The sequence below is a fragment of the Leptopilina heterotoma genome, unplaced genomic scaffold, assembly GCF_015476425.1.
Source record: "Leptopilina heterotoma isolate Lh14 unplaced genomic scaffold, ASM1547642v1 Lhet_91, whole genome shotgun sequence".
Lineage (NCBI taxonomy): Eukaryota > Metazoa > Arthropoda > Insecta > Hymenoptera > Figitidae > Leptopilina > Leptopilina heterotoma.
Window position 1 is genome coordinate 96,770 of NW_025111197.1, and position 24,603 is coordinate 121,372.

A 24,603-nucleotide genomic window follows, 5' to 3' on the forward strand; every position below is an offset into this window, starting at 1 on the left:
AAAAAATTAAAATGTGCTAAACAAATTAAAATTAATAGTCAAAAGCGTGTAAAATCACTGAAAAATAAAGTAGTTAATATGCAGAAGGAATGTTCTTCATTTAATACTAGAAACTTAGAGGCTCATTTAGTGGAACAAAAAATCAATAAAAATGAAAAAATAGTAATAATGGAAATATTAAAAGCATCAAAGTGTTCAAATACTAAAGGACGAAGATACTCGGAAGACTGGATTTATTTATGTCTTCTTCTTCATATCAAATCTCCGGCATCGTATCGACTTTTGAGGGACTTGAAAGTCTTACCACTTCCTTGTATTAGTACAATTAGAAGGTATAACTAGTTTTTAAAATTTAATTCTAAGTCATATAATTATATTCATAAATAGTTGTAAAACGTTTAAAACTGATACGTATTTTATTTCAGATATTTGTCATGCATCGATATACCTTGTGGCTTCAATTAAAATTGGATTCACTTAATCGCCGAAAAGTTTAAAAAAGAACCAGAAATTAATCGACATTGCATATTAATGTTGGGCGAGATGAAGTCTCGTAAAAATATTAGATTAAATTTAAAAAACATGCAATATGAGGGTCTTACAAATTATGGTGATGGAAAAATTCAAACTATTGATGAAGCAGCAGACCATGGATTAGTTTTTGCATTTCAGCCTTTAATGACGCAATCCAATTGTCAACCCATTGCAGTGTTTACGTCAAAAGGTCCGACTAATGGAACTACACTTGCAAAACTAATTTTACAAGCAATTGTCGTTTTGGAAAATGCCGGAGTTTATGTTCAAGGAGTAGTGTCAGATGGAGCGTCGACAAATAAAAAATTTTGGTCGATATTTGGTTGTAGCGGGAAAATAGATGAATTGAAAACGAGTTTTCCACATCCTTCCGTAGCTGACAGGGAAGTTTTTTTTTCCGATACACCACACTTGATCAAAAATGTGCGCAATCGGTTATTCAACAAAAAACAATTAAGAGTAAGTTTATTAAAAATATTGTACGCCATGATTAAACTTTTAAAATTAACAATATTTTTTTATTTTAGATTCACCCTGATGGGAAACATGTTAAATGGGACTACTTCAGTAAACTTTTTGAAATCGATTGGCAAAATCCATCTGGAAGATTGTGCCCTTAATTAACTCATGAGCACATTAACCCTAATAATTTACTAAAAATGAGAGTTTTTCTAGCGGTCCAGGTACAATTTAATTTATTCCTAAAAATACTGCTTTAATTTCTAGTAACTAATATTTTGTTTAACTTAGATTTTTAGTGAGTCTGTAGCGAACGCATTATTGGCATATGAACCTCATTATTCACAATTGAAGGATTGTAATTCAACCGCCGAATTTTGCTTAATAATGGATCGATTATTTGATTCATTAAATAGAACAGATCCTAAATGTGGACTTCGACTGCACTCTGCCGATTACTTAGTAACGTATTTCGTAGATTATTATTTCTTGCAATATATTCATAATTTATTGATGAAAATTTTGTTTTAGGTGTTACTTGAAAGTCTTAAGTTTATAAATGATTGGCAACAAAGAATGAACAATGGACTGTTAACACCTGATGAATTTTTAACACCACAGACAAGTGAAGGCTTAAGACTCACTATTCAATCAACTATTGAATTGTCCAAAATACTATTACAGATTTACAAATTTGATTACGTTCTAACTGGACGAATAAATCAGGATCCGCTGGAGGTACTTTTTACTTACTTCTAATAGTAAAAATTAATTAGGTTTAAAATAATTACATAAAAAAGATTAAATTTCTAACTTTTAAGAAAGGACAGCAAATTATTTTCAGTTTAGACATTTAAATTTCAAATTTACAACTTTAATTAAATTTGTTGATTGATATGTAATAATTACTTTCTAAAAAGTAATTAAATTCGACATTTATTTTTAATAAGAATTACTTTATAATAGGTAATAGTTTTTGATAATTAATTATTTTGCACTAATATAATAATAATAATTAAAAATAGTATGTTATATACTTTATGATAAGAATTCAAATTGTCAATCACAATAAAATAGTGCATTTATAAAGTATAACATACTTTAATGCAAAAAAGAGAATTAGCCTAGTTGTAATTTTGTACGTATAAAAACTATTATTTTAATTTTAATAATAAATTTATTGAAAGTAGTTAAATCAATATAATATTAAAAAATTCATCTTGGACCCTTAGACTTTTTTAACTTAAAAAAAGTTATCATTTTCGCAACAAGGCCTAAATCGTAAATAGAAACAAAAACGTAATGTTTATTAAATAGGTAAGCTGATTTTATTAAGTTTCAGTATCACTAATTAATTTAAATTTTTTAACTCTTTTTTATTGTAGAGGTTTTTCGGTACAATACGGTTAGCAGGAGGTTCCAATGATCACCCATGCACTCCAACGTTTCTTCAATTATTCAAAATGTTGTCTGCTTATAATATCTTAAAGCCTCCGAAGCTTGGCAATTGTTCAACCTTTGACGGTAACACGTCAGAACCTTTGGTTAGCATTTCCAATTTAAAAGAGCTGTATAAAAAAAAGAATAAAAATGTTCTAAGGGATGAAATTCGCGACAAATTAAAAGCAGTAATCGAACACGAAGACACAGACTTCAGTGATTTCGTGAATGCAGTGGATCACGATTATTCGATTCCCAGTGTATCAAACTGTTTAATTTATTATACAACAGGCTGTTTGGTAAAGTTTATTAAAAAGAAAATTAAGTGTGTTAATTGTTTAAAAACATTTCTGGCTACATCAAACATCTAAGATGACAGTCTTTGGTTTTCAACCATCCACTTGCCTCAAAGCTATGACAATTTTTCAAAAGCATCAGAAGATTTCATTCATCCAAATGCTGGTTTATTTAAATTAATTGTTTCGATTGAAGCGTTATTTCAAAAGTACTGCCATTTTCAGAATGCTTTTGAAATGATTTTAAGAGAATTTATATCTTCAGAAGAAAAGATAAATTTCCCATGTAATTCTCACGCAAATGCAGCAACAGAAATTCTTATTTATGCCATTCAATCATATTTACAAGTTAGATTCAGATAATATGTCAAAAATGAAATGGCATCTATAAAGAAAGAGAGCGTGTTAAAAAAGAAAGCTGCCAAACTTTGTAGCACTTAATTTGCAAACGTTTAAAAAAATCGTTTTAATTTGTTTTTATTTTCTTTTATTGCAAATGTTTATAAAAAATCATTTATGAAAAAGTTGTATCTGTTAGAAAGTTTATTTTATGAGTAAGTATAAAATAAAATAAAAATTTTAGTCCTTCATACTTTTTTATTTTATTACACTCCTCTAAGATACGTGAATAATTTATATATTCCATTTATAATCATATCTTTCATTTTTTGTTGTTAAAAAATTAAATTTATTATTAAAGATAAATATAAAATTGTTTATTTTTGTTATTTCGACCAAAAAAGATTAATATTTTAATCTTTTCAATGGATTTTCTTTTAAAACACATGTATTCTGATGTATTTAAACAGCAGGATGCGGACAGCGCTATCTCGCGGCCAAACTTCGCACATAGTACGTATCATCACTAAGGACTAGAAATTTTTGGGTAGTCAGACCGGGGTGACAGAAACCTCATTAGAGCACTATTGGACTGGGGCTCTCCTTTGTTTACTGGTTCTTCACCCACCTCCCTGAAGTGCCTGGACAGGGCACAGTCGGCGGCCCTCAGGACGGCGCTGGGATGTATGAGATCGACTCCCATTCCTGTCCTCTTGGTGGAAGCGGCAGAGCCTCCTCTTGGCCTTAGGCGAACATTCCTATCCAACTACTTTATTATGCGCAACTACTCACGGAAGGAGAACCCTCTTGTTCCCCTCCTATATACACTCAATAGAAATTCCAAGCTCAACCCACTCTCTAAAAAATTTAACGAGCTTTTACTCCTCTCTACTCACATACAGATCACCCCTCTTCTAGATTCAACATATAGAACCTCAAAACCTTTATACTTTGATTGACCCTGGTGTGTCCTTTCCTCGCCTCCTCTCTGCGACATCTCATCGGGAATTTTACTTAAAGATCATATTGCCCCAGAAAACTTATCCAGAGAAATCCTTCGTAATGAATATGTAGGGTACAGTCCCATCTTTACGGATTCTTCTCTAGACCCTATTACAGGATTGGCTTCCGCGGCATTTTTCGACGAGGAATTGAACCACACACAAGACACTCCCCTTCAACGGTATACTTCCATCCTAACGGCTGAAAATTATGCCATCTACTCAGCATTGAAATATGCAGTTGATCGAAACAGGAATAACGTCCTAATAGTCTCTGACTCTCTATACTCCATCCAAAGAATCAAAAATTGTCTGCTGTTTAAGGATAATCCTTACTTAATCTTTGAAATTTTAAACATCCTAAATGAAACCTCAGCTTCCTCTCCTTCCTTCAAACTTATGTGGATTCCTGCCCATAATAATATACAAGGAAACGAGTATATAGATGCGGTTTGTCGAGAGATTAACAATTCCTGCAACAGATTCTATATTAAGTTACCTCTTAAAGACATGAGAACAGGTGTCTTTGCCCCGGGCAGGAATGCATGGCTTTCTCATCTCTGGGCATACTCAGAGAGAGATCTGACGGGGCACAGATACTTCTCTAAAGTCTCTTATAAAACACCCAGACCATGGTTTCGGGACCTGGACAATTGACACCTGGAAAGGATTAACTGGTTGGAAGCGGCACGCTGCAGATGCGGTGGGGAATGTCGTTATATGATGCACATTCTGTTTAAGTGTCCGATCCTGGCTCCGGCCAGATCAGACCTCATCAGATTTCTCAAAAACAAATTCCCCAATACAGATCTCAATCCGGCTAAAATTGATGAACTTATTTTTCCTCCCAATGAGCAAGTGGTTTGAGAGTTGGGCAAGTTTTTAACATATGATTACTATTTTATTTAAATTAATGTCGATTGAAGCTCATATGTCCAATGACCTGACTCCATCCTAAAATTGACTTACCAATTGGAAAATACGACCGCAGTGACACCAACTAACTGCGCCACGACTACACAACCAGTTCTCTCGACTTGCTTATTGGCAGCAACTCTATACTCTTAACTTTACAGAGTCTTGCACAATCAACGGAATATCTTCTTAATTGTTATTCTTCATATATTTGTTCTGACAGTTGGCGTAGCCAAAAGTCATTTAAGAAGGAGAATATAATACATGAGGTTATAGATTTTAGAAGATTAAAGAAAATGTGTTATAAGAACCAAAAGTGGCATACGTATGCATACGTACCTTCCTCTGAAGGATAAAATTAATATTTTGGAAGCTCTTAAGAACGGTGCGAAAGGAACGACAATGGATAAAGTTTATAATGTAACACCTGCAGCAATTTGTAATCTCAAGAAAAATAAAGATAGGTTGGTAAATGTTGAAAATATGAATTCAAATGTCCTAAAAAATAGAAAGGCTAAGGCGCTTGTACACCTCCTCCGTTCTGAGTATATTCAGAAACGTCCAGCGTTTTGATTGGCTATGCTCATAGAGAATTTCCAAAACATTAAAATTTTTGGAAATTCTCTAAGAGCATAGCTAATCAAAACGCTGGACGTTTCTGATATACTTAGAACGGAGGAGGTGTACAAGCGCCTTTATAAAGGCAGTGCATAATACTGATCTGGAGAAAAGTCTTATCATATGGTTTAATGAAAGACGTTCTTTTGGTGAACCAGTGAAAAAGTCCTTCGGAAAAAGACTTTCGGAAAAAAAGCTTTTCGAATAATAAACATATTCGGAAATTGTAATTCGGAAAATTTTTTTCGGAAATATGTCTGGGAACCCTCTAACCATGCCGCAAAATGCGTGGCGACATCGCTTCATGTCAACAGTTTATTATATTATCAATCTTACACACATACATCGTATGGTAGAGCTACAATCTCTCTCTTGACACATGAATATTTAAATAAATTCATTTCATTAGTTTATGAAGCTATTTTAGTATTTTTTCTTGACATTTTTAACCGAATTGCGACCGAATTCGGTATACATTCGCTTTACCTAAGCTCACGTGAGTAGACAGCGAGTAAGGGGAATGGAGTGGCAGCCCCTTCCATGCCACCATATAGACATGTGTGGCGGGCCGAGGAGCGAAGAGAAAGAAGGAGCGCCGCGCCGGATCGTGGGGACCGCCACTACATTCCCCATACTTGCTGGTTACTCACATGAGCAGCTAATTCACCAGAGCTCTTATTAATGTTTTGTTTTTTCTATTGCTATTTCATGTTTTGTCATTAGAAAAAATCGACTGTTGATTGGAAAATAAGTTTATTATTATTAGTTAATGTAAAATATTATGCACAGATAATTTGTTTACTTTTTTAGAATTTAAATCAAGATATTTATCGCTTTGTATGCTACTTTTGTGTTTGATTTTTTAGTTATTTATATTGAGCTGTTATTTATTATTTTCGTTTGTATTATTTTTTGTGTTCCTTTCTTATTAGGGTTAGGTTTTTTATTTCTGCTGACACTAATATCATAGCATAAAAATGATATAAATAGAAAATAATATAAAAATGGCTTATATGAATAGATTATCTTGTTACATTTGTAACAGGCGATTTAACCCAAGGCAAATGGTTCGAATCGACAGAGATGAAAATAATAATAATCGTGAAATAGCTATCGCTAGACGTGAAGCATTTGAAAAACTATCTTTAGTAGTGACAGATCTACCAAAATTATGTTTTAACTGTTGGCTGGTTTGAGGTTTATTTACAGACCGTATAAGATTAATGGGCAAGAGTTTCAACCATTTTTTGAGAGTGTACGCAATGTAGCTGTAAATAAAATAAGTTTCGAAGATATTTACTCCTGGTCAGACGATGATTTTAAATCTATTTCTCCTATTTCAAAGGAACAATTCGAAGAATTACAAAATTATTGCATTCCTGTAGTTCGTGAAGCTGGCTTCAGATATGTTGAAAGAAAGGATCTCTTGGCATTCTTATGCAAAATGCGTCAAGGCCTTCCTGACAACTTTTTAAAGTTGATGTTCAAGTATCCAAGTAGACAATCTGTAAGCTTTGCAATCGCGACTGTCAGGCAGTCTTTAATGCTACGATTTGTTCCCCAAAATATTCGTTTCGATTCAATTACGCCCGAGGAATATATTGAGAGACATGTGACCGAATTCTCAAATGCTTTTTACAATCTAGACGTTCCACGAGTAATATCTATAATTGATGGCAACTATGAATATGCAGAAAAAAGTATCAACTTTCGCACTTTAAGAAAAACGTTTTCTCTTCATAAATGATGTCATCTTGTTAAGCCTGAAATGATTGTAGCTCCTGATGGTTATATTTTAGCCATTCATGGTCCTTATTTTGCAGACAGCAGAAACAATGATGCTTTAATGTTAAGAAACGAGCTTGAAAGGGATAAAAAAAGAATGAGTGAATGGTTTTCTGAAGGCTCCATAATGATTTTTGATCGCGGTTATCAAGATGTAACCGAACTACTTACCAGATTGGGTATTCGCTGGCATATGCCACCATATTTAGAGCGGGGAGAGACTCAACTTTCCACAGAAAAGGCAAATAAGACTCGTCTCATTACAAAATCCAGATGGATTGTTGAAAGCATTAATGGTCACATAAAGCAAATATAGAATTGGCAAGGCGGATGCTGGAAAAATCAAGGGAAGCCAACCTTGTTCAAGCTTATGTAGAGATGAAACAGCTGCATAGACGAAATACACAACGGTGGAATCTTCTCGATGCTAAACAAGTCCCTGATTTTCCAAAATTATCACTTGAAAACTTGCGAAACATAACCTTTGGAGAGTATCAAGTAAACTTGTCACCGGCTTATATTCAAGATAAACGCCAAAGGGAAAACGAAGAAGTATTTCAAGTAGAAGTACCACGAAATAATGAAGTAATTGAAGGCTTCATCAGAATCAGGATTTATTCACGATTCCGTAATGCACAGCGGCATTAATTGTGGATAAAATATCAAATACCTGTTCCACACAATGCGGGCGAAAATTCGATTTATTTAATTGACAGTTCATATTTACTTTCTGAAGTTCCTATTAATGTTCCTCAGTTCTTCTCACGAGAATCTCAACCAGTATATACAGCAATTATGTCTTCAAATAAGACTACGCCTATTTTAAGAATGTGTGATACGCTCAATGTTATATATGGAAGTAATCAGTCACTTTTTGATGTTTTTGATCAATCACTTTAAACATTATTAACAGCTGTTGTTGGTTTTATTAACGAGAATCCGATACGTAATTATTGATTGCTACACTGTACATTTCTATATTTTTATATTATTTGTTAATTGATAATTCTGTAATTACCGGCTGTCTCAGCACAAGAGTAATAATTCCGGGTTAATAACCTTTATTAACCCTCTGCTGATGTTAACTTATCCCCATTCTATCGCTAAAGAACGTAACTCCCACAGTCCCCACCAGACGTCCAGAATGATGATTTTTGACGATAACAGTTGTTAGCATCAGCAGAGAGTTAATTTGTGTATAGAGTTTTGAATAAAGTGAGAATTGTTGTAATTCGAGTGTAGTTATTGAGTGTTGTTGGGAAATTCAATTTGAGATTCTTTAACAGGGGATTGAATTTAGCAACGTCGCGGGTAAGTCGTTTCTGTTCTCTATCTGCCTCAGTGTCGTAGGATCAACGTGGGTCTTGGCGGGAATCTTCCCACTTTAGAAGTTGTCTTTGATTTAACAATTGTCCATGTTTGTTCGTTTCGTTTAATTTACGTTGCTAAGAAATATATGATTCTATAGGAATTTGCAGTCAGATTTTAAAAATTCAATATGGCGGATCGAATATGGCGGTTATTTTTTCGAAAATTAATTTATTTTGCTTTAAAATGGGTACTCAGTGGTTTTTCGGATCACTGATCACAAATTTCAAATCAGACTTTAAAAATTTCTAACAACTGGTCCAATATGACTTGATATGCAAGCATTTTGGAAGTCGGTGAATTTAAAAGTTTCGAAAAGTTTGTTTGTAAACATTTATGCAGCAGGAAATGCAGATTTTTGGTAACCTGAATGCCTAAATTAAAATATATTTATCGAGACGACATCTAGGAACATTTCTAGAGAATTAGGCATAATTTCTGGATGAAGTTTAATTCAACAATTGCAAAATACTTTTCTCTTGGACACAGGCCTGCTAGGACATAACACAGTATTGTATTTCCGTTGTACTTTAGCACAATATTAATCCTGCTGCTTCGATAGATGTAGTAGGCGATAACAACTGCCTCGAAAGGGGATGTGTAGAATGATTTGCTTCCTGTCTATCGAAGTAACGAAGCCAGCGAAGGCGCGCTGCCTTGCAGGGGGACGTTAGGGTGTGAGGATGATACCGTAGTGTGTCCGACGACGAGTTGACAATGTCCTTTTCAAAGTCGGAAAGATCTCATACTTAGGCCTAGGGAGGTATGAGAGTTATCACCCCTAGGACAGTGGACTCGCCTGCGATCGGACCAGGATCCCTAGCGTGCGGGCATTTTCCTAAATATCATGGCTTTCAAAAATCAAAACAATAAAAAAACTTCAAACGTTTTAAAAGTTCTTTTTGGAGTGCCAACCTCACAACATACATGTGACAGCAATGCAGATGTATTTTGTTACGTATGCGGACAATTTGATATCCCGAAAAATCGAAAATTAATTAATGAAAACATTAAACAAATTTACAAAGATTGTTTTGATTTTGAGATAGTCAATCAGAATGAAAAATGGGTTCTACAGTTCCTGCTACACAATGTTAACTCGTTGGAATGATACGAAAGAGGATAAACACCTGAAGTTTAAAAAACCAACATTGTTGAAAAAACCATTGAATCGAGAAGATTTCTACTTTTGCATGACCAATGTAAAGGGCTATAATAAGAATAATAAAAAGAATATAATTTATGCATGTGTAGTATCTGTGACAAAACCCAAAATTTTAAGTCATTTAACTCTTTCTTCTGCAAATATGGAAATCGACAGTTCACCATTAGAGTATGTACTTTCCGATATAAGTGATGAGATTAGTAATATTGTAGATGACAATGATGATATTTATATTCCAGATGGTTATCAGGAAGGAAAGGTTAAAAAAAGGCTTTACGCAAGAAGAGCTTAGCAACCTCATCAGAGATTTGAAATTACCCAAAGATGAAGCAGAATATCTAGCTTCAGTTTTCAAAAAGAAAAATTTGTTATCTAAAGGCACCACAGCTTACTTTTATCGTGACAGAGAAAAGGAATTTCGGAAATATTTTACAAAAGAGGATGAGCTTTCATTAGTATATTGTTCTGACATTGAAGGACTAATAAATGAATTGAAACCAAACGTATATGAAGACCAACATAAGACTAGAGGTTATTCATTGACTCTTCTAAAAGAAGTCTAAAGGCAGTGCTAATTCATAACACTAATGTTTTTGCTTCAATTCCCGTAGCCCATTTCACTGAACTTAAAGAAGATTATGAAACTGTCAAATTAGTTTTGGAGAAAATTAAATATAAAGAACACAATTGGCAAATTTGTGGAGATTTTAAAATTATAAGTATCATGTTGAGCCAACAAGCAGGTTTTATGAAAACACATTGCTTTTTATGTTTGTGGGACAGTAGAGATCGAAAAAAACATTACGTACAAAAAGAATGGCCCAAAAGAACATCCTTTACACTAGGTTCCAAAAATATTATAAAAAACCTCTAGTTGAACCTACAAAGATAATTCCAACACCTTTACATATTAAACTAGGGGTAATGAAACAGTTTGTAAAGTCTTTAGATAAAGAAGGGAAATGTTTCAAGTACCTGGAACAAAAATTTTCAGAGATATCTGATGCTAAATTAAAGGAAGGAATTTTTGTTGGGCCTCAAATTCGCAAACTAATAAAAGATGAAAAATTTATCACAGTAATGAGTAAAAAGGAGAAAGCTGCATGTCTTAGTTTTAAGGGAGTTATTGAAAACTTTCTTGGCAGCCATAAGAGCGAGAATTGGGAACTAATAGGGAATGGTATGATCAACAACTTTCAAAAATTGGGATGCTTGATGAGTTTTAAGCTCCATTTCCTACATTCACATCTAAGTTACTTTCCCAAAAATTTAAGAGACTACAGCGAGGAACAGGGAGAACGGTTTCATTAAGATATTAATGAAATGGAGAGTAGATATCAAGGCAGATGGGACGTAATTATGATGGCTGACTATTGTTGGATGCTAAAAAGGGATATTGTTCCAGGAAGAGTAAACTTAAAAAGAAAACCACTGCACAGGTCTTTCGAAGACAAACGAGTCCGTTACCATAAACAGACATAAATAAAAATTACATTATTTTCAAACAGACATATTGATTTTTCAAAATCTAATTGAAGATTTGTTATCAGTGATCCGAAAAACCACTGAGTACCCATTTTTAAGTAAAATAAATCAATTTTCAAAAAAATGACCGCCATATTGAATTTTTAAAATCTGACTGCAAATCTGTAATCAGCGACCCCGAAAACCCCTATATACCAAGTAAAGTGAAAACCCAACAAATTTTTAAAATTTGGCCGCCATATTGGATCCGCCATTTTCAATTTTTAAAAACTGACTGCAGATTCGTAATCAGCGATCTTAAAAACCCCCGAGAAACAAGTTTGAGACAAATCTAATCAATTTTTGAAAAATTTTGTATTTTACATAAATTACATAAAATCTGACATGTTTTTTAACCCGTTGCCTGTTTGCGACCCAACGTTGGGTCGTGAAAAAAGATGGCCCAGACTGTTTCCGACCCAACGTTGGGTCGTGAAAGTTTTAGCAAAAAATAGAAATTTTGTATTTAAATTATAAAATAAATTCTTTTATATCATTATTCACATACTATAGGTATCAATGATACCAGAAAAAGTAATAAATAAATAATTGTTTATTATTTTTAAGTAATATAACAATTTAAAAGATTTTGATGGACATTTTGGGTCACCAAAATGAATATTTTTCCAAACAGCGAAGGGGTTAAGGTTAGAAAAAAATCCTGACGTGATGGAGCAAATCTGACTTCGGATTCGTGTTCAGCGCATCAAAATACATAGGGGTACGGTACTGTGAACTTTCGCGCAGGATACTTTTCTTTTTTTGTGGGGCTGTGTTATTGGTTGCAAAACTATCTTTTTTTCAAACATTAACTTCCGAAGTAGAACCTTTTTTACGAGAGTTCCAAACTGATTACCCTTTTTTAAGCTTTTAAATAAAAAGAATTATAGAGTTTACATTAAAAAACCGGACAAGTGCGAGTAGAACTCGTACTAAAACCGAGGGTTCCGTACCCACGTTTAAAACTTTTACTTTTTTGATGAAAAAATATAAAGATCAACTCCAATATTTTTCGCTGTATTTTTTCTGTAATCTACAGGTGAAAATAAATAAATAACCAATTTTCATCTCTTCAGATAAAAAACTGTGGGCGCTAGGGTAAAAAACACGCATTTCTGACGAAATTTTTAAAAACTTTGAGTTTTTCGCTAAAAAAAATATGAAGATAAAATCCAATCATGTTCGGTCTATTTTTCCTGAAATCTACACATGAAAATTCATAAAATAAGCAAAACTATAGTCCAATAGGCCAACAATTGTGAAAACCAAGGGGGGGGTACACACTTTTTTTTCTAAAACGAAAAAATTTTTAGTTTTTCGCAAAAAAAAATATGAAGATGAACTCCAATAATTTTTTCTGTATGTTTGTTGAAATCTACACGAAAAAATAAATAAAAATATATAACGCCAGTCCACTAGACTGAGAATTGAGGGAACTAGCATAGGTATAATTATTATCAAAAATTGAAAAAAAAATTTAGGTTTTCGCTCAAAACGGAATGAAGATCAATTCTAATCATTTCCACTATATTTTTCCTGTAATCTACACGTGAAAATACAAAATTGTACCAATTTTCAGCTCTTTAGGTAAAAAACTGTGAGTGCTAGGGTGATATACACGCTTTTTTGACGAAATTTTTAAAAACTTTGAGTTTTTCGCTGAAAATAATATGAAGATCAAATCCAATCATGTTCGCTATATTCTTCCTGGAATCTACACACGAAAATACATAAAATAAGCAAAACTGCAGTCCAATAGGCCAACAATTGTGAAAACCAAGGGGGGGTACACACTTTTTTTTTTAAAACGAAAAATTTTTTTAGTTTTTTGCAAAAAAAAATATGAAGATGAATTCCAATAATTTTTTCTGAATGTTTGTTGAAATCCACACGAAAAAATAAATAAAAATGTATAACGCCAGTCCACTAGATTAAGAATTGAGAGAACCAGCAAGGGTTAAAGAATTTTCGAGCTTGCAAAAAGAGATTTTAGTTTTTCGATGAAAACACCATGAAAATCAATTCTAATCACTTCCGCTATATTTTTCCTGTAATCTATGCGTAAAAACGAATAAGTATGCCAATTTTCAGCTCTCCAGGTAAAAAAATGTAGGCGCCAGGGGGGGGTACATGGATTTTTTTCGAAATTTTCAAAATTTTTGACTTTTTCGATAAAAACAGAATGAAGATCAATACCAAATGTGTTCGCTATATTTTTCCTTTAAACCATTTTTGAAAATACATATGCATACCAATTTTCAACTTTCTAGGTAAAAAACTGTGAGCGCTAGGGGGGGGGTGCATGCCTTTTTTGCGAAAAATGGCCAAAATTTAATGTTTTTCGTCGAAAACTCTATGAAAATCAATCTCAATCACGTTCGCTATATTTTTCCTGTAATCTACGCGTGAAAATACATACGTGTACGAAATTTTAGCTCTCTAGGTGTAAAATTGTGAGTGCTAGGGGGGGTACGTGGTCATTTTTGTAACCGTTCCAATAGGGTTCCTACCGGGGTACGGAACCCTAAAAATAACAAAGTTACAAGCTACTTTCTGCATGAATATCAAAAAACGGTTTTTAGCTCTAAAAAGAAATTTTGAGGTATTTGAGTGATTTAATATATACCATTCTCTTCAGTTTTTTAAGACAAATAAGTAAGGATAGGTCCGATTTAAAATAATTTTTTACTGTCACAGAATGTAACCGAAGTAGCTCAAAAATAGATATATTTTTAAGGTGACTTTCTTAGAAAATGCAGGTCGTCAAACTTAGACCAAAAAATTCAAAAAATTGTAAATAATTTTTTTGTTCTAAAAACTATTCTAGAAAATATATAAAACATGACATGGTATAAATTTTTTTCAGAATTGTATCATCTTTCAAAAAATAGAACGAAAAAATTTTAGTTTCCATAAATTTTATGTTTTGAAATGTTTTTCATTCACTTAAAAATGGATGATCTCTGAATTTTTACCGGTAGTGTAGAAAATTTTTTTTTCAGGTTTATCTAGAAAAAAACCCTTATGAAGAAAATCCTGCTTGAATTTTTAACCATTTGAAACATTTTTTATGAAAATTTGAACAGCAAGTTTAATGAAGCTAACATATTAATAATTTTGTATAGCATCCAGGTCCTCAATTATTATTTTCTAACCAGAAAGTCTCCTTACAAGCTACTTCGGTAATAATTATTACTTGCAAATAATAGTTTTGAATGACTTATTGTAATCTTGAATGAAATTTCAAAATAATTCGCTAATAATTATGATAAATATTTAATAAGTACAGAATAAAGGATAATAATTTTAATAAAATTCTTACTTGTCGATGCAAATTTTCTCCACTTGTGGTACAAGAACTTGTAACAATCGCATAATTGTTTGCAAAGGTAGCTTGTTTTTCCACTGGCAAACCCATTCAACAGAAGGTGCCCACTGATTAGCATCAGGAGTTATGTGCTCTCCGACTCTGATTCCTCCTCTCTGTAGACAAATGACACGTACTATGAATATTTTGTAAAAATTTTGTAATATAACTTTCGGAATACAAACTACAATTTATAACATACCGATACGATAGAATTTGCCCTGCCAATACTCGGTGATTCATCAGATAAATTTTCTGATTCTTTCGTATCAGCGTCTGTTAATTTAATGGCATCTGTCGAAAGACTTAAGGGATGTGCCGATTCTTTTTCTGTCATTTTTTCAATGCCTAAAACAGACAAATCTTTAGTAAATTCATAACGATTTAATAATTCTTTAAAAACCGTTCTTAAAAAGCACTACAAGTTAAAATTTTTTCCCTTAAAAACTTTTGGGGTCATAAATATTACTAATCCACCATTTTGAATTTCAAAATTTAAAATGGAGGAAACAATATTAGGGTTGTCATACAAATATTTTATTTTATTTTTCCCTGACTTATCCCTGATTTCCAGACAAAATTTTGACTTTTTCCCTAACCCTAAAGAATATTCTGATTTACTCTAAAAATTATTGGATACTCAAAAAAATTTTCTATTAAATTTATTTACAAATTTCTTTAATTGTAAAATTATTTAAAAACATCAATATTTATTTATTTATTTATTTACAACATAAGATCCCGCGATCCAAAGTGGATCATAAATGGGTAACGAGAAGTCGTACAATCAAATCGTAAATCTAATCGTAACTATATATATATATTTTTTTTTTAAAAAGATTAAACAATATAAGTATAAATATATGTATAAATTTTTCTTTTTCTTAGAAGATTAAACAACTTTAGATTTTGCGTAATTCTATGATTAATTTTAAATATAATACAAAAGTTTATTTGACCGTCGCATAACAATTAATCGTCTATGAGACCTTTAATGTAACAATCCATAGTACTTGTGAATTCTTTAATAGACGAAAAAAATAGGTCTAAGTCGGGTTTCATAGATAGATACATTTGGTTAATATGATTACAACTGAAAAAAATTGGAGATACAGTAGCAATTGTTGATGTTGGAGTTAAAAGGTAAAACGGTGCAAAGGTACGTGAAGCTAATCTGGGAATTTTTAAGTTAAGCATGGACAAAATTTGGGGAGCGTTTATCTGGGTAGAGAAAACTTTAAATATAAATATAGTTGCCATTAAGATTCTTTTTTCGGCGATGGAATGGAAATTGAATCGCTGACAAAGACATTTATCTTCTGAACCAGGAGCCGGATAGGAACCATCAGACTTATAGGCAAGGTATTTTAAGAATCTTTTTTGAACTTTCTCTAGATCGTCATTATATTTATCAAAGTATGGAATGGATATAAAACAAGCATAAGTCATACGGGAAACAACTAAAGAGTTATATAGCATTTTTAGGGTTAATGGGTTTGAAAAATACTTTGCAGACGCGAAGAGAATAGACAGTGCAATCATTGTTATTTTTTCATAGGAATTAAGAATTTCAAAAATTTCGATTAAGCCTTTTTAAAAAAAATTTGTTCCATAGAATTTTTAATTAAAAGTATGAAAAATTCAGATTTTCAAAGATTTAAATTTGAAACCTTTACAAAATACAATTATTTTTAAAAATTGCAAGTATTAGTAACTTCTTCAAAATTTTCAATTATTATCTAAAACTTTAACTGAAATTAATTTTTAAATCAATTTCTATTAGAAAATTCTACGAGAATTGAATTATTTAAATACAAGAATCAATAATTTATTGAATAATTCAATGTTTCTTAAAATTGAATTCTCATAAAGAATTTGAGTAACAAATCTTTAAATAATTCAATTCTTTCGGTGAATTTTAATAAAATTTTTAAGAATTTAATTACATTTTTCGAGAAAATCGATTAAAATTGTATTTGTAAAAATAATTGAAATTCTGCAGTGAGTTTTATTATTTATAAAAATAATTAAATTGCAAAGAATTTTATAAAAAATTTTCAAACAATTGATTTCTTTCGAAAAAAATTATGCAAATTCTATTTTTAATAATTGAATTCCTGTGAAATTTCCATTATTTTAGAAAATAATTTAATATTCGTGTAGAATTTTGTCAAAATTGTTTTTAAATAATTGAATTCTTTTTAAAAATTTTATTTAAATAATAAATATACAAATTATTGAAGTAAGAAAAATTTTTGAAAATAATTGAAATTTTGTCATAAATTTTATTAAAATTTTTAAAAATAATTGAATTTTATTAGTTTTGAAAATCATTGAATACGTGTGATGAATATTGTTATTTATGAAAATAATTGACTTCCACCAAATGATTTTATTATTAATGAAAATAATTAAATCGCTGAAAAGAATTTTAAAATTTATGAAAATAATTGAATTATTGCGAAGAATTTAATGCCAAATTTTAAAACATTTCAAATTTTTGAAAAAATTTACGCAAATTCTATTTTAAATAATTTGTATTCATGTGAAATTTTTATTTTTTTGGAAAATATTTTAATGTTTGTGTAGAATTTTATCAGAAATGTTTAATAATAATTCAATTCTTTTAGGAAATTTTATTAAAATAGAATAATGAAAATCATTTAATTAAGAAAAATTTTTGAAAATAATTGAAATTTTGCCATGAATTTTATTAAAAGTTTTGAAAATAATTGAATTTTATCACTTTTGAAAATAATTTAAAATTTGTGATGAATACTATTATTCATGAAAAATAATTGAATTTTACAATGAATTTTATTAAAATTCTTGAAAATAATTTAATTTCTGCGAAGAATTTTATTAAATTTGAAAATAATTGAGTTTTTGTGATAAATATTGTTATTTATGAAAATAATCGAATTTTACAATGAAATTTATTAAAATTCCCGAAAATAATTGAATTTCTACATACGAAGAATTTTATTAAATTTGAAAATAATTGAATTTTTGTGATGAATATTGTTATTTATGAAAATCATTGAATTTTGCAATCAAGATTATTAAAATTCCTGAATATAATTGAATTTCAGCGAAGAATTTTGCTATTTATAAAGATAATTGATATGTTGACGAGGATTTTTTTTTAATTTTTGAAAATAATTATTTTCTGAAAAGAATTTTGATATTTATTAAGATAGTTGAATTTTTTCAAAGAATTGCGTTATAACTTTTAAAATTGAAACTCATTTCAATAGAATTAAAATTTAAATTTAAAAAAAAATACTTTATTAAATGATTTATAAGTAATCACCTTATGGCAGTTCTCCAGTGGAATTAAGTTACTCAAAATAAATTATTGTCAGAAATAGAAAAAATTGAAGGTTTTTTTTACAATTTGTGGTAATTTCATAATTTATGAGGCAAACAAAAAGACACAAAAATGCAGAATTTTCTTATAAATTCTAAACATTTAATTTTTTCCCAGTACTTTTAATAAAAAAAACTCTGACTTTTCCCTGAACAATTCTACTTTTCCTGACTTTTACCAAAATTCCCTGATTTCCCTGACCTGTGGGTAGCTTTGTAGCTTGTTTTTGTTGTCTTTGGAAAAGAGAGTTTTTAAATAAGAATCCCCGAGTCGAACTTTTAGACCTGCTTACCTCCTTAAAACTGAGGATTTGTAAGGATGTAATAGGATGAAAGCAGAGTTTATTTGCATTGCAAGCTAACTCTGATTACCTCCTGCAAACCCCTGGTTAGCGACAAATTTAGATGGTAAAAGGGGGAAAGCAGGTGTTCCTAGAACCTTATTAAATACTGCTTGACCCTGACTTACAGAATTCTTTCCTCTCCAAAAACCCTGGAAAAACTGCTCATAAAATATTTGAGATCATTTTTAACTAATTTTTATAATAACTTTAATTATTAATAAATTGCATTATTATTTAATGATTTTTACTTTTTTTTTTAATTTAATCGTGACCAATAGCGAATTCATAAATAATGTTAGTATATGTGTGGGGATTAATACATATCCATTTATATATAAAAAAAATTTTAATTTAATATTTGTTAATTAAATTATTTAACGGTGTATATAATCATTAAATTGCATACTTATACCTATACAATACAGAAAAATCGGAATAAACGCAAACCTACGAAATAAATAAAATCTAACGCACGCGAGACTTGAACCTACGACCTACGAACTACGGACTACGAAACTAACGCCCTAACCACTTGTTGAGTGATTCAATAAAGCATTAATTGACACTAATACACTACAGCAAATAAATAAATTGTTTAATAATAATAACCATTAAACATTCATAAATTAATATTTTTATTATTTAAAAAAAATGTCAAAACATTTCAGTTAAAAATAATATTTATAAATTAATAATAAAAAAGTACATGTTTCGGTAACCTATTCGCAGTTTGAAGTTAATTGTTGCTTACATTTTGGTTTCTTAATCTTTTTTTAATTTTTCTTTTCAAATATTTTCAATTTTAAAATTAATGTATTGAAAATCTTCGAATTGTTGCAAAGAATTTTATCAAAAAATTTGATAATAATAGAATATTCCTTCAAAGAATTTCTTTATTTAGAAAAATAACTAAATTCTCGCAAAGAATTTTATTAATATTTTTAAAAATCCTAATTAAATTTTTTTGAAAAATTTCTTTGAATTTTTTTTTAAACTAATGGAGTTTCTTTAATAATTTTAATTGAAAATTTCGAAAGCAATTGAATTTTATGAAGAAGAATTTTATTAAAATTGTATTGAAAATAAGTGATTTCTTGCGAAGAATTTATTAAAATTTTAAGAAATAATTAAATTGTTTATGAAGAATTTTATAGAAATATTTAAAAATCATGAAATTTTTTCGAAAAATTCAATTAAAGTTGTTTCGAAAATAATTGAATTTCTTTAAAGAATTTTATTAAAATTAAGTATATTCAAAATAATTGAATTCATCATAAGAATTTTAATTACTTTTCGAAAATAATAGAATTATTTCAATTCTTTTGACGAATATATTCAAAAATTGTATTGAGCTAGTAATTTAATTCTTATATAAAGAATTTTTTTTAAATATTTTGAGAATAATTAAATTGTTTTTCAAAAATTTTAAATTCTTGTTGAAACTAAATTTTATGGGAATTTTTGAAAATAATTAAATTCTTTCGTTTAATTTTATTTTAATTGGGTTAATAATTATTTAATTCTTGCAAAGAGTTTTAGTATTTATAAAAATAGTTGAATTATTTCGAAGAATTTATTAAAGTTTAAGAAAATAATTGCAATTTATGAAAATATTTTAAAATATTTGAATTCATCTAAGGAATTCAATTAAAATTGTTTTGAAAATAATTGAATTCCTGCAAAGAATTTTACTATTTATAAAATTATTTGAATTCTTCGGAAGAATTTTACTATTTATAAAAATAATTGAATTTTTTCGAAGGATTTATTAAAATTTTAGAAAATAATTGAATTCTTTCGTGAAATTTTCAAAATAAAAAATTTTGTAATTTGCAAAACAATAATAAGTTGAATATCTTGTACCGCGCGTAACATTTCCTATTGCGTAAGAATGTGGTAGAAGCAATACAGGGTTTAAGGTTCAATTAGGACTTAAAAAGGAGTTGTCAGAGTTAAATAGAACTTACGCAGGAGGAAAAAAACACCAAGGGTTTGTTAGGTGCAGGTTAGGGTTAAATTATACTTACCAGGAGGTAAGCAGGTCTAAAAGATCGACTCGGGATCATGAACAATTTATGTAAATTTGAAGCAAAGATCTTCTAAAGACGAATAAAATAAAAATACCTGGTGTTTCTAATAATGTTGCTTTTAAAGTGCCAGGTTCCGCTGGTTGAGCAGGACGGGAACCTTCCATTGCAGCCTCGCTAATACTTTCACTTGAAGAATTATTACCAGTATATCTTCTTTGTCTCTTATTCAAAGATTTAGTAATAGTATTGCAATCGGTCGGAAGATTAGCTAGAGCATGAAAAACTTGCCTCTTCCGAATTATTGTGTACACCAAATTGCTGTTACCATCAAACTGATACTGAAAATTGAAATTCATAAGCGAATGCGTTAGCGTTTCTAGGAGAAACTTTATTCTAACTTGTACAGTAAAAAATTCTATTTGAAATTCCAGTTGTTAAATTAAATAACTCCTGTTAAATTTCATTGTTCTCTTAACAAGACTCTTATTTTTTTAACAGACTTACCTGGATAATGTTATTAAAAATTTCCAGTAAGAAAAATATTAAATGGTGATTTGAAGGTGCCGAAAAGAGGAACCATGGAGTGCTAAATGCCTCCAATAAATGCAGCAACTTTGTACTAGCAACCATTGATAGTGTTTTCAAATAAGGTGAAACGTTGACTAGTATCGTCAGTAAACAGTCGAACAAAGGTTGCAGTCTTTGATGACCGGTAGTGATTATTTTATGAAAGACTGTGATTAGTAGATCAGCATGTGTACCTATAGACAACATTTTTTTCTCTTAATATTCCTAATAGTGGTACTTTAATAAAAGAGTTTTAGTACTGGCGATAATTGTGCTACATCTACTTTTTTAATGACTGTTAAACAACTTTTTACTCAAAAAAGTAATAACCAAAATTTTTTCACTTTCATTTTTAATAAACTGATAAAATTCTGAAAAAATGACAAAAAAATGTTAATTTTTCAATCATATATTTGGGGCGAAATTTCTGAAGTGGACCACCTTAAAAAAAAGTTGTGGGATTGATTTGGTATTTGGGTAATTTGTTCTCCTATATAAGAGTAACAAATTCCCAAAATATTAAAATATTTGAAAAAAATTGTAGAAAGTAGGGGGGGGGGTAAAACTTTCACATTTTAGAGAACATTGACATTTTGAAATCCCTATTATAAGTTAAATAAAACTTTATGGATTTTAATTTGTGAATAACGGATTTTAAAGCATTTTTCATGTACTTTCTGATGCTTTCAATAAAATTTTCAAAAAAAAATGTTTAACTTCTTTTTTTCAAAAATAATTTTTATTTTTTATTTTTGACTGCTTTGGGTATTTTTTTTTAAATAATTTCATCAGAAAGCTGAGGTTTTTTTCAATGAGCCATGTAATTTTTAGAGTGGGACAGAAAATAGTTTAAAAGAAATTTAATAACAATGTAGACGTTGCGCGCGCGCGGCACGCGCTTTTGGTGCACCCGTCGGACCTGCGAGTTCTGACTGCACCTAAGTAATTCAGTAATAGCTCTCTGCATTCTTCAGGGTTTAGACTGTCATTATACAATAATGCCTGCATTACTGTTACTAAAAAAAATTTAGAATAACCTGTTTTGAAAATTGATTAAAATTAAAAATTATTACACTATTACTAGCTGCAAAATACTTTTTTATTTAATTGTCACGAGAAAAGATTCAATAATAAATTTCTAATAGAAATAAATAAATGTAAAGAAATATTTATGGTGAATTTAAGTAGGGTCATTTGGGGTAAATGTAAACAAGGGGTAAATGTAAACAGTAGATGCTTCAGCTAAATTTACAAATTAAAAAATAAGTACGACGTCAATATTTTTACCTCAGCTCACCTACAAGATGTTCTAAGTATTGCCAATATTTTATTTTGACAATTGGCAATGCCATAGTATAAGTTATCTTTTAATGCAAAAAACATTGAAAATCAAAATTTTACTGTTTCATTATTTTGTCTCGCATTTGCATAAAAATTAATTAAAAAATTAAACAAAAATATGTAATTCTTCCTTATTAATGCCCTAACAAAAATTGACTTTGATTTTTGATTTTCGTCAATTTAGTTAATAAATAATTAAGTATTTACATTTACCCCGAGAATTCGAAAACTCGGGGTAAATGTAAACAGAACTTCAACTACATTTTAAAAGAAAATAATTGAATAAATTTGCTTCTATTTCACAATTTTATTAATTTGGCAATTTAAAATTACATAGAAAAGAAAATTAGGTCCTCTTTGAAAAAAAAATTTGATAAAAAAAATAATTTTTTTTTTGAAAATTTGATCAATTTTTAAAAATATTATTTTTAGGTTCATCCGCCATATTGGATCCACCATTTTGAAATTTAAAAATTCGATTTTAGATTCTTATTCAGCAACCTTAAAAACTTCTTTTTACCAAGTTAAATGAAAATCAATTAAAATTTGTTCAAGTTATTCAAGTTTTTACATTACTAGTTTTGTAATGGTTAATTGTTTATTTTATATGATACATTATCAGTCAACTGGTTGATTTACTATACATCTACGAAGAATTTTTATCAGTTTTTCCATCCCTTAAAACAGTAGTATACGCTTAACTACAGTGGTGTTTACATTTACCCCGAATTTTAGGAAAATTTCAAAATCTCGGGGTGAATGTAAACAGTCAGTTTTAGGCCATTCAGGTGCATCAATATTTTTTTTAACCTCAAAAAATTTTTCTAGGGAACTCTAGTAACAAGTTCATACAAAAAAATCCGTCCGTTTTACCTTTCAACAAAAAAAACTAATGTTTTTCGTAAAAAATAGATATTCCGTTTACATTTACCCCAATTAACCCTAATATTCCATACTAAAAATTTTCATGAGAGTACAAAAAAATAATAAATAATTTTGAAAGTTTTATGCTTTTGGTTTTTTCTTCCAAAAAGAATAAGAAAATTTTCTACAAAAATTGTGATTATAAAATAGTAATTATGCAAATATTTTTCTTTAACAATTTTTAACAAAACTTTTTTTTATTCAAAAGAAATGAAATAAATTTGTATTAACTCATCTATATGTTAATTACAATTTTTGTTACAAAATTTTAATTTGTTTTTTAAAAAAAAAATTAATAATATTTTGTTTTTAGTAAAATAATAATTAATAAATAAATTCAATAAATATTTTTTTCAAGTGATTAAAATTTTTTTTTTAATTTATTATAAAATAATTATAATATAATCTATAAAAGCTTAACGACAAACAAAAATATTCACAAACTACAACTTCAGATGTAGACAGAAAGAGAGAATACCACGATTATTATAATTAATAATTATGTAAATAAAAAAAATGTTAAGTTGAATTTCTAATTATTATGTTACTAAAAACAAAAGATTATTACTTTTTTCCTTTTTAAAAAACAATTTAAAATTTTGTAACAAAAATTGTAATTAACATATAGATGAGTTAATACAAATTTATTTTATTTCTTTTGAATAAAAAAAAGTTTTGTTAAAAATTGTTGAAGAAAAATATTTGCATAATAATTCCTATTTTATAATCACAATTTTCGTAGAAAATTTTCTTATTCTTTTTGGAAGAAAAAACCAAAAGCATAAAACTTTCAAAATTATTTATTATTTTTTTGTACTCACATGAAACTTTTTAGTATGGAATATTACTTAAATTCACCATAAATATTTCTTTATATTTATTTATTTCTATTAGAAATAAATTATTGAATCTTTCCTCGTGACAATTAAATAAAAAAGTATTTTTCAGCTAGTAATAGTGTAATAATTTTTAATTTTAATCAATTTTCAAAACAGGTTATTCTAAATTTTTTTTAGTAACATAGTAATGCAGACATTATTGTATAATGACAGTCTCAACCCTGAAGAATGCAGAGAGCTATTACTGAATTACTTAGGTGCAGTCAGAACCCGCAGATCCGACGGGTGCACCAAAAGCGCGTGCCGCGCGCGCGCAACGTCTACATTGTTATTAAATTTCTTTTAAACTATTTTCTGTCCCACTCTAAAAATTACATG

General features: G+C 29.4%; 1 protein-coding gene across 1 annotated transcript in view; it reads right to left on the minus strand.

The window, feature by feature from the left end:
- The window catches only part of LOC122511927 (protein HID1), a 49,334-nt gene that overhangs the window by 4,542 nt on the left and 20,189 nt on the right, over positions 1 to 24,603 (minus strand). The window contains exons 8-11 of the mRNA XM_043627498.1: positions 21,059 to 21,315; positions 20,649 to 20,892; positions 15,014 to 15,159; positions 14,767 to 14,927 (exon numbers count right to left, since the gene is read on the minus strand). Coding sequence (XP_043483433.1) covers positions 14,767 to 14,927; positions 15,014 to 15,159; positions 20,649 to 20,892; positions 21,059 to 21,315 — 808 coding nt within the window. The remainder of the gene's footprint in view (positions 1 to 14,766; positions 14,928 to 15,013; positions 15,160 to 20,648; positions 20,893 to 21,058; positions 21,316 to 24,603) is intronic.